Source organism: Aythya ferina, assembly GCF_964211825.1.
Source record: "Aythya ferina genome assembly, chromosome: 1".
Lineage (NCBI taxonomy): Eukaryota > Metazoa > Chordata > Aves > Anseriformes > Anatidae > Aythya > Aythya ferina.
Window position 1 is genome coordinate 144,253,310 of NC_140296.1, and position 12,149 is coordinate 144,265,458.

General features: G+C 38.6%; 1 protein-coding gene across 17 annotated transcripts in view; it reads left to right on the plus strand.

Annotated features, from left to right (window-relative positions):
- The window catches only part of LOC311433677 (protein bicaudal D homolog 1), a 294,907-nt gene that overhangs the window by 159,018 nt on the left and 123,740 nt on the right, over positions 1–12,149 (plus strand). For 3 of the 17 annotated variants that reach the window (XM_084513059.1, XM_084513063.1, XM_084513071.1), the window contains one exon: positions 5,977–6,052. The exons of 12 other annotated variants lie outside the window; for them this stretch is intronic. In XM_084513059.1, coding sequence (XP_084369185.1) covers positions 5,977–6,052 — 76 coding nt within the window. Of the gene's footprint in view, positions 1–5,966; positions 6,053–12,149 lie in introns of all 17 variants that reach the window. 2 more of the 17 variants (XM_084513060.1, XM_084513064.1) reach the window with 1 other exon arrangement.

Here is a 12,149-nt window from a genome sequence, read left to right on the forward strand (position 1 = left end):
GGAAGCCAAGAAACCTGACATGTTCTGGGGAACTACCTATGTGTGCCCATGTGAATATATCAGATAGCATGGAAAGTTGTTAGTAAAGCTCTATGAGTTGCATTGTGGAGATCAGGTAAGGCAGGTAGCACTTCTCTAGATGTTATAGGAAAATAGCAATTAAGTACCCTACCTGTTCCAATAAGCTCAATCATCCGAGAAGCAAGTAACAGAAGGCTCTCAGTTACATTTACTGAGAGCTACTGTCCTGTCTGACCTCATCTGGAAGGTAAACAGGAAAGAAGAGGAGGGAGGAGCAGATGTCAGAAGCTTGGGAGTGTAGAAACTGTGGGACCTTCCTGGGCCACCTTTGGAAGAAAGAGAACAGGCAGAGGTGATAGGAACTGAAGATTTTAGATGCATCCTACTGCTGTCCTACTGCAGCTTGCTTCTGTGTGCAGGTATTGTTGATGCCTTCCACTCTGTGTGCAAATTGGAGTTCAGCAGCAGGCTCACATCTCTTAAGGTTTATTCTTCAAATAGTTATTGGGAAGACTAAGGAATAAGTTGTAGAAGAATACTTTTGTTGTTTTTGTTGTTGAAACATCTCCAACCAACAATAATCTAAGATGCCAAATTTCTCTTAATATTAAGCTTAAGATGTGAGTTACCTGGATATTTCTAAGACTTGACATAAAAAATTCACAGTTGGTCAGCTTTACCAAGACATAAGCCAAAACTGATACTTGGTTGATATATTTGTCTATTTACAATCAACTATCCATTTTTCAGTTTAATGGGAAAAGAGAGAACTCAGTGGGAAAACCCAGAGGATTTGGGTACTGACAAATGTCTATGTAAGAGCTAACTTGCCTCTGGTGAAATTTATCAGCTTTCCTGAGCACTACTGATGCCAGAACAGGGCTGGCTGTCATAGAGCTGTGCAGTGGCGCTGTACCATTGCTCAACTCCCCCCTGCACTGGTGGTTTTGCTCTGAGGCCAGGACAACCCGAGTCAATCCTGCTCTAAGAGGGCTGGGGTTCATAAGGCTGGCCAGGCTCTGCTTGGAGCTTGCATGGTGGCTTTGCTGTAGCTCTCTCCTTATAGGAACGTCCTGCAGAAATGCAGAGCTGCACCCATTTTGTAGCTGGCAGGGTTACCAGCTGGGGCTATGTACAGGGCAAAACTGACTCTGTTATTTCCAGACCCAAAGTGACCCTGGAAGCAGGAGAAGGGAGAGAGACTTCTGATCTTTGACCTGTACCATTGTTCATGTCTTTTTCCTACAGTGAACCACAGCTGTCCTCTCACCAGCTGTTCTTTGCGATAACCATTGCCACTTAAAGTTCCTCTTGGCCTTGAGGAAGGTCAAAGTTTTCTTGGCATCCATTAGAAATGCAGAGATAAATGATAAGTGAAACCAACTAGTCAAATAACTGCGTAAACATTTTTTTGTTTTTGTTTTAACAAAGTACAAAAATTATATATATACAAAACAAGGATTTTTTTTTTCCTCAGTACAGAAACAGTTTTGGGACTTGCCTCATCCTTTCAGATTACAATTTGAAAGCATTTCTACAAATCTCAACTCAGCAAGATGGACAAGTGTTTTAAAAACCTCTACCCTGTTCTTCTTGACATATCATGTTTGCCATTTGAGTTTGGAAGTTCTCCTTGTTCCCTACCTTTGAGTAGAGATGATTGATTTATTGTCTCTGTAGGACTTGCAGTGTGATAAAATATATTTCTGCCTCTCAATGACCAGGAGACTACTGGTTTGTTCTTTGCCCAATACTTTGGACTCATCTTATTAACTGTTCCTTCTTTCCTATTAATTTGACATCTGAGGGAAGAAAATAATTACCATGTAAATAGGGACAGCTTCTGTTTTCAAGTAAATTGTCAATAACATCTTCATGGACATGTTATCAAATTCTTCAAACTTCATATAGCAAGTTCAGTTAATATTGGGTAGCATGACACAAAGTGAAATTGCTATAGATGCTGTAAAACATTTTGCTAGGATAAAAGGACTTCCAGGCAGCCTGGAGTGGTCAATACTAAGAAAAGTTTGTTTTAAAAGACTGAAAAAAGCCTCTGCCTCACATTTTTCCATAAGCATTTCCGGAGAGATTTTCTTTTCATTAAGAACTGATTTCCCAATATTTTCCATATCAGAAATGCCAAATATGTGACACTAATTGTTTTTAAACAAACAAACAAAGGGAAAACACCACTTTGGTTTGTTGCTTGACTCAGTCTAATCCTTTCAGATAAAGGAAAATTTTCTCTAATGATTTACTAAACCAGGCACACGTAAAACTGTATTATATATCAGTTACTCATTCACAGCATCCCCAATGCTTATCTTGGGATTTTTACTATTCTTGGTCTTACTGATCTCTGTAGAGTGCTGTCAAATTTACTGAGTGTCAAAATGTACGGAAATGTTCCACTGCAGTCTGCTTGGTCTTGAACAGGTGGGACTAAAAATGCTTGCACATAGGATTTTCACTGGGGACATTGCTGATGTCAACAGCAGGCAAACCCACCTCTCAGACACTAATAACCCAGTTTAGCAGCCCTGTGTTGATTGGAGTCACCCAGTTCATAGACTGGAGGGCAGAGCACACCTTGTGACATGAGCAAAATGTGTTGTTTTGGTGGCTGAGCCAAAGGGAAGCACAGGAAAATATTTTTTTCTGAGATTTGCTCTCAGCAACTAATTTATAGTTGCACATTCAGTCCTCATATAAGCAGATGTAGCTTCACTAAGCTTGTTATTTTTAAAGCTCTTACATCAAGAGCTGATTAGCCCAATTAGGACTGGGCATTAGATTCCAAAGGAAAATCAACAGTGACTAATGTGTGAGAGAAAATCTCTGGGCCCTTCACATTGTCATTCCTAGCAAATGGCCGAAATGTTAAGAACTGGAAAATCTGAACAGGCCTAATCTACAGTAGGAATCAAGCCTCTGAAGCTCCAAAAGATGCTATAATGACCATTGTCTGATACTGCTGTAGGACTCAGTACTCACTTCATGTCCTGCTGAATTCAGTGCAAATTGACATATGACTTTTGTGCATGTAGAATAGCTCCTCTTTGCTGTTTATGACTGAAATTGTCACCGAATTGCATTTCTTTATTACAGGTTCATAGAATCATAAAAGGGTTCTTAGGACATCAGCCAGCCCATACCCTGCCTCAGTAGTTCATTTCCTCACAGCAAGTAGAGAAGATAAGAGAAATAAAAGAGTCTGTATTTAATAACTTTATCATTTTTTGGTGCTCTTTTCTGAGGACACACCATATATAATCTATGTCTGTTCCTCGAGTATCTTTTGCACAAATGACAAACTGTCCTTTTGCTTGGTAGCTAGACTGGCACTCTCTCAGGTTTGAAAAATAGGGGAACAGGCCTCTAACAATGTAATTTATTATTATTACTATTTTATAACAAGCACACATGCCTGTCTTTCCCTGTTTTTATGGTATGTGACGTTGCCCACAAAGCCAGTAAAAACATGTTTGAAACTTTTAACCTTCAACAGGGCATTTCAGAAATAAGCAATCCTTTACTTGATACAGACGGGAGCTCCACAGCAGAACAAAAAGACCAAATACCGTCTTCTCATTTTCACCTTTCAACATGACATAACAAGAAGTCATTTTATGACTGTCATGGCATTAAAGAATTTAGGCTGCAAATGCTCTGAAACATTTAAAAGGATTAATCATACAAGGAATAAAGTTGGCTGTGGCACAGCTACCTGGACATAAGTAGATATGAGCCCCTTTGAATTTGAAATGCATAGATGTGATCCATATGCATTCTGCTTAAATCTTTCCTTGCATAATTTTCAAAACTTCACTCCTGGAGGGTGTAGGAAGACAATTCAGCCATTTTAATTCATGTGGATCACTAGGTTTCATATTGGTGTGACTGGGGGTGAGCCAGATTCTGTGAGTGCTGCTGGTGCCAAGTAGAGCTGCTGCCTCATGTGAAGTCTAGGGAGTTTACTCATGTCAGTCATTATCCAGGTTGCATAATTCTCACAGGATCTGGTTCTGTATTTATGCACTCAGCCAAATCTAGCAGACGAAGAGGCTTCATAAAATATTTGCAGGATGTCTGAGATATTAGTGTAGGATCATAAATTAGGCATTTTCATTGTTCCTGGCAAAGCCTGTCAGAACAATTCCTTCTGCATTTATGAAACCTGTCCACACCTTTTCATCAGATAGAATTCTGCTGTCTTCGGTTTCTCACTGACTACCTCCTTTAAGCTGTCAGGGACAACTTTGCTTTGGACTTCTGAAAATTAGTTTGTTTAGAATAAGACTAACTTTTTCTTTCACCATCATTACCCTTCTACAGTTAGCCTGCTCTGTCTGTCAGGCACCACTTTTATCTGAACCTTGTGCTGAAGTGACAGCCCCTTCAATTCTTAGCTCAGGTATGTTGCAAATTCTTGTACTGCTCTGCTCTCAGGACTACAGTGACCATCCTGGCATATGAGAGAATGGCCCACTATCCTTTCTGCTTCCTGACACAATGGTGTCAGCATATATAGCTATGCATATATATTTCTGAAATAGATCCCTGTGAGCTTGAAAATAGGTCCAAAATCCTCTCCTGCTAGCTGAAGCAAGAAGAAACTAGCAATTTGGGTATGTTGCTTCCACCCACTGGAGGTCAGCACAGATTTTCATAGGGAGTAAGGAGAAGCTTTCTGGTCTTATAAAGGAAATGTTATGGTACTGGATATGATGCCCATTGTTGCTGGGAAGCTGTGGTGCTCTGCATTGTACCTGTTATTATCTAAAGACTTGATCGGAAATTACTCACAGGTTCTTCCACTTGACTGAGACAAAGAATAGATGTGGATTTCAGAAGTCATCCATATTTTAAAGAGAAAAGACTACTGATGTTGAGCTTTAAGTAGTAGCCAATTGAAATAATAATAATAATAAAAAAATCTTTCCTATCACATGAAATTGTGTAATCTCATTTTTAGGTAACTCCTTACCACCAAAGTTTTAGGTTGAGAATCAAGTTAAAGCAGCAAGACCTAATGACAGATCTGCAAACGCTGCTGGAGACAAAAAGTAATCTCCAGTAGCTCTCCAGATGGTCTGAATTTCACCCATATTTTTAAATGTTCAAAAGGACCCTGATGATTGCGCTTTCTGACAACCTGAGTCATGCAGGCTGTGGCCAGACTAATGTGGGGAATGCTAGCTCATCTTGAGATATGTAAATTTTGGTGGAAACTAGTAAGCAGCAAAGCAGGGTTATGTCTTCTTCAGCTACTTTTCTTAACTCCTCCAAATATTATGGAGTTCAAAGCTGTTTTCTGTCTTCAAAGGATTATTTGGTTGTGTTGTTATTTAATAAGAACTAGCTTTGCAAGTTATTTATGTGGAAAATGCTTTCGCAGAATATTGATAAAATAATCTAAATATAATAGAGAAAACCTAATGTAACAATTCCCCTCTTCCTTTTTATATAAAAAAAATAAAAATCTCATAAGCACTCTTTAGAAGTTGTGAAGACTTTCTTGCAAACATTTTCTCCATTACCATAATGAGAAGGCATCTCTTGTATGGATATAAGTTCTCTGGAGAAATTTTTAGTAGCTTTATTGACACTTTTTATATTAGATGTAAGCAAAACAGCTTCATCACCTGCAGAAGAACGATGAGTACGAGGTTTAAACCCAGATTCTGAACACAGCCCATTAGGCTGTCTGTTTAAACAAAAATTTGACAGTGTTAAGGGAAGGCAAGTGAAAATGTCTTCTCTACTTCTGAGCAGAAAAGAAAAGAAGTAATGTTACTACTATCACAAAAAAGGTGTTTCTGTCAGATAAGGAACCGAGCAAACATTCCTCACTAAATCTCCCCATCAGATGCACAGCCTGTGTACTGCTGTTACTAACCCCTTGCTCTGTAATCTCTCTGTATATATGTCTAATTTATCAGTTTCTTGTAGATTGTCAGCAGCCTGCTGCCTCCATACCGCCACACGGCTCACAACTAGCCAGGGGGCCAGATTGCCAGACTGTCAGGTAATCCTAACTAACTCTTTTCTCTTTGCACATAGCTGCATGTATGTCTGCAATTCCCCTTGTCTTCCCTGAACAAAGCCTCTTTGATCCGATTCTTCACTAATAGCAAACTTTCAACAACTGGAGGAACTGTGATGATTTCTGCAGGGAAAATACAAACATGAACCACAGGATCTGAGCATTTATATCCATGTAAACATGGAAAAGAATGCAAAATTGAATCTTGCATTCCTCATTTGGTCTTTTTATACAGACAGTTCCTCAGTGATGCCAAAACAGTAATGATTTAACTTTTTTTTTTGCTAGATATATTTACTTAAATGGGGGGTTTTGATTATAGAGTTATGCACAGACTTCTCTTTCTGTAAGGTGGTATTTTAAAGGCACTTGTGAGATTTTTAGCAGACACTTCTCAGCTCTCTCTAACCTGGAAACTCAGTCTCACCGTAGTCAGTTCCTAATCTTGTTAAAAGTAATCTCTTGTGTCCATGCTCGTAGGTAGTGCAAAGGCCAAGTCATGCTTCTGAGGTGGTTGAGTTAATCAAGGCATAATAACCAGCCTAAGAAAAAAGAGATGACAGTATCTTTATCAGTTCATGGTATATTCCATGCATATAGTCACTTCTGACTATATTCTGCAATTTGAAACAGGTTACTTTATCTTTAGACCTTACCTCGATCTATAGAGAACCAGCTGATCTACAGCCTTATTACGTATAATGAAGCTGTTTCCCACACAGTGCTAAACTCCACGTGTGTGGAAGTCTGCCATAACACAGGCTGGGGAAGGGGTGCAGTACTGCTTTCAGGCTGCACATCAGGCACTGCTGTGCGTGTTCTGCCAGGTCACAAGTCCCTCAGTAATCTTGGAACAGCCTTTTCATCTGTGCTTCTCTGTTGTGCCACATCTAAATGCTAACAAACAATTGTTCCTGCAATTTTATATGCCCTTCTCAGAAGGGAAGACCTACCTGATCTTCTTCTGCCCTATGTTCGTTTGCAAGCATCGCCTTGTTCTGCAGACAAACCAGCAGAGAAGGGGATGTTCCAAAGGCAAGTCTCAGGGATTTCTGGCTTGTCCATGAATGCTTCCTTGGTTAGAAAGATCTCATTAGCCACAACCAGAACTGGATGTGTTCATCAAGAAGCCTTTCTTGGCAGGTTTCCAAACCAAAACCATGGTATTCAGGAAGCAATAACATTTAAAAGGCTAATTTTTTTTTATATGATCAACATTTTTAAAAATTCAGATCAGTCATCCTACAAAGAACACACGCCTATACACTTGGCTGAACTATTGACCTTCAGATGACTATCATTTTTTACCATTAGATTGTTACTCTTCCGGTAAGTGAAAACACCCCACTCTTTTTGGTATATTAACACTGATGTCTTGCTTGTCTCAGCCATATAGCTGCATAGCCTCATAAAGCAGTGAAGCGTAACAACAGATTTAATAAAGTCAGCATAATGTTTGGAGTGATTTATATAAAGTAATTGAAGTTTGGAGTAAAAAATAAAGGCTTTTTATGAACCTTTAAAAAAATTTAGACTTACTGGTTCAGATTTTCTAAATCCAGGAGAGGAGGAAGACAGGAGCTTGTAATATGTTTCTTCCTCCTGTGATAGTCTCTTCTGGTGTGACACAACTGCTTTCAGTTGTGTGACGATACCAAATGAGGGAGATTAAAGCTGTGCCCAGCCCTAAAGTCACCCATTTTAAGAGAGAGGTATGCTTGTTTTTAAGTCACTAACACTACTCTTGCAGTGATGTGACATCTCAGTGGCATTTCACGTGGGATCAAGTAATAGCTTGTTAAGACTTGTAATTCACACGGACACTTTCCACATCCTGCAATATGTTTAGTCATGTTCAAACTAGTTTTTGTGCCTGACTTAACACAAATAGATTCAGTCTGAGCTTCAGTATTAAACATAGAGAGCTTTTCCTCATCAAACGTTTGTACTGAATTTTAAATGGGACTTACGTATCTCTGGGTTTTTCACAGTCACTGTGAAAGTTCACTGAATCCAGTGTAAAGGATTCACACTGGAAAAAAAAATAAGAACAGATTTTCAAGATACATTTAGTCAACGTTAGATACACATTATAGCTATACTGTATAGTTAGCTAAACATTTGTCTGTCTTTTTGCTTATATTTGCATACTTCTGTTAGAGCTTGGTCTGGAGAATCTGGGAGAACTTTCTTTAGAGATTTTCCAAGTAAACTGATGAAGCAATGCATGAAAATCTCACACTGCCTTCTATGCATCACCTCAGTTTTTCAGTCCAGGAATGTGAGGCAGGCAGCCAAATGCAGGACTGAAAGTTACTGGATGATGTTCATCCCTTTCTAGCATCTGTAGAAATCTGTCTGATATTGCACAAGAACAAAACATTACTGTCAACCAATATTATAAAGAACATGTCTATCTTTGGGCCAAATGCTAGACCCAAGTTATCTAAAAAAGAAACAAAAGAAAATCCCCGTAACACTAAAATGAAAGCAATATTAATTATTTTGTAAGAAATAATGCTTTTATTTTGTATAAAATATTAAATAAACTAAAAATAGCATTAAATATTAAGGAAGTAAGATTTAAAAAAAAAAAAGAAAAAAGTTAACGCATGCAAAATGGTTCAATCCTGAAAATATCACCGGTCTGTTTGTATTTTCCATGGCTGATTTATTACAATTACAATCTATGCCATATAATATTGCATGCAAATGACATCTTTAAGAAAGAACAGAGTACTTACTAACACCAAGGGGCTTTGCATGATATTTTCCGAATGATACTAGAAATGTATGATTAGCATTTTGAGTGCTGTGGTGGGGAAGAAGAGCTGCTTAGAAACAGGCAATAAGAGTGACACAGACCTCATCCGTCAACTGAATGGATGTATCTCCAAATTATACCAGCCTTTAAAGAGAGGTTTACAATAATGTATTAAAACTAAGTATTTTAAGAGCAGCACATATTTCATGGCCAGAATGTAACAATACTCTCACGTATTCTCAGTTAAAACTCAACAGCTTCAGGTTCTTCCATGGCTTTCTCTTGCATCGTGTCCTTAATATCACCTGCCAGCCTCTACTGCCTGTGACTGACAATATGCCTGATAGCTCAGCTCCAGGACCTGCTACCACGATCACTTATACTGCCATAAAAAGCACACTGCATGCCATGTGTCACTTGCTGATTCTGCCTGATGGATGATGTAATTTTTGTTTAGACACTGCTACAGTAATCTGCATTACCGAACTGGATGTACTGTTTTTCTGAAGGGAGAATGGTGTAACAGTAGAGTATTAGGATAAGATTCAAATCTACTAGGCCTGTAAGTGGTGGGTGTATATGTGTTGCTGCAAAGGTACTTGTACTGATAACCTTGTAATCATTTTTTTCTCTTCCCAATGCCCCTAATATTTATTATTGGTTGAAAAGGGAATGGTGAGACAAAGTTTTATATTTCTTCTGTGCATAGAAATGTGCTTGTATTTGAAAGTGGGAAGTAACACAGAATTACTGTGAAAAGAAAAAAAAAAAAAAAAAAAGTAATTCTAAACCCATTGCTTCCTAACCTAGCATATTCTGGAATTGTTTGTGTTACAGTATTTGCAGTCAGGGATGATTTTGTACTAAAAGTGATGGCAGTACATTAATGAAGCTGCACATATTTGTATAGAGGATAATCTAATGTCTTGAAGAGGTCCTGTTTCAGGCCATTCCTCTAAATAACTAGTACTAACTATGGCTGTTTCCTTACCAGTCCTCTGCTTCGAAGCATAGACACGTGTGTAGTTTATTTTTAAAGCTGGGAAGGAACCCCCAAAAGACAAATACATCTCTGCTAGTGAGCAAGGAAAATATTCAATTTCTGTTCCTTTCTGACAATTACAGAAGTCCTCCATAAAAAAGCAATGGGGCAGCAAGGGAGGAGAGCCAGGCAATCTTTGTAGGCTAACATGACCACCTTGTTGTTCATCTTCCCCGGATGTCACATTAAAGTTTCAATTCACTTTAATTTCTCTGAAAGTCTTAAGAGGAGGGCTTTTAGTAAGATTATCTTGAAAACTTAGGAGGTGCTGAAGCCTGGAGCTGGCTCTTCATAAGTTCTAGAGTAAATGCAGAGCTTTTGAGTCTATCTTAAGTCACTCCTGATACAGGCTCATTTGAGAGGAGTAGGTAATGATCTCACTCAGATCCCACTTTAGGTTCTCTATCTGCATTTATATGTTGCAGAATATGACAGAACAAAAGGATGATTACAGCCGTGGAAAGAAATGCTTAGGTTTGAGTTCTTTCAGTCTTTGATTAAACGAGTCCAACTGCTAAGCTTCAAGAAAATATTTTGGATGAAATATTTATGCCTAGGTGGTTAATGTTAGACTATATATAAACTGAGGAGTCATAGTCCTAAAAAAACAGTAAACACTTTGGGACTGACCTACTCAGACAGCCAAGTGCAAAATGAAGCCAGTGAGGTCCTAAGCTCCTATAGCTTGCTCTCACCAGCCATTTTGCAAATCAGACAGCTCATCTTCAGGAACACAAATGTGACAGAGTTTAACTGAAGACATGGAAGTCCATGATCTTCAAATAAGCTCAGCAATGCAAGGACTCCAGCTCCTGCTGAATTGCAATACCTATGGATTTTTGGCCATAATCTTCTTGGCTCCCCTGATTTGAAAACAGACATTGTCATCATCTTTCTTAATGGTGATGATACACACTTGTTTTTGTCTTCAAGAAAGTGCAATGCCATTCTTTGTTTCCTGAAGTAGATGCTATATGTGGAAATACAGACGCTTTCAGTACTGCTGGCATTTCCAAAGGCAGATTTGCAAATACCTCTGGCATTTCAAATTGATTCATTTCCAACAATAGACTAATTGCATTCCTTCAGCCAGCACTCAATAGTCTGTACTGTAGAGATAATGTGTAACAGCACGGTTTCTAAAGAAGGAAAATGGAAAAGGCAAATTTTCTTGAAGAAAGGGCTGTGAATGATTGTGATTCATCATACATCATGCTGTTGAGCTTGGAATAACTTAAAGAAGCATTAAGTAAAAATTCTTCTTAGACATTTTTTTTTAAAATGAATTCCATTTATTTGTATTCTGTTTTTGAATCTTGTTTTGCCGTGTGCTTTCCTTGAATGTTTAATGGCTGACACTTAGCTTGACATCAGCTAGATGAGCTGAAGTTCATCCTCACAGGCTAAGGCTGCAGAATGATATGGGACTCAGTTGAGCTGTGTCCTCATTGCCTGCTGCTGTGTAGTGTAGATGGCTGACTTAAGTGAGACAGCCTGCATATCTGAAGCTTTCTAGCAGGAGCATCCTGGAACTCTGCACCAAGAAGCAGGGTGTGTTCCTGTTAGCTGCCCCTTATCTTCGGGCTGCCACTGCTAGACTGCTACTCCAACCACACCACGTTTGTTGAAAGCTAGTTCAGATCCCTCTGCAATACATTACAGGCTACGCTCTAAATGCATGTGTAGAGGCTTGACAGGTGAATGCTGTCATCGGAACAGTTGTTCATGAAAAATAGTGAAATAACAACAACAACAAAAAGAATTGAAGAGGATTCAAAAATGTAAAACAAAAACTCTTTGGAAGTGGTGATTACAAAATACATAATGTTTGTCGCCTGATGAGGAAAGTTACCCTGTATTTCTTTGAATGTACTAGATAATAGGTTGCATTTAGTAAGAGGACATGTTTTCACGAAGTGTTGAAACCTGATTTCCAATTTAGCACTTTCCTTCATTTAGAGCAATTAATCAGTTGTATATATACAATTCTTAACGTTCACATAAAGATGGCACCTGTATATCGCCCTTCAAATTTGTTCTCCCATTTCACAAATGCATTTATTTTTCCAAAGAGTATTTTTCATCAGAGTATGCAAACAACAGTTGCATACAGAAACTGTCAGGCAGGCTATCAATGGTATTTCATGTGTAAATCCAGGTGCCAACAAGTGTGTGTGCGCTGAGGATTTTTTTATACTGTATATTTGAGGATACAGACTTAAAGATGCAGTTTCATTGCCTTTTAGAATTTGTTTCAAGCATTGTACAATTGA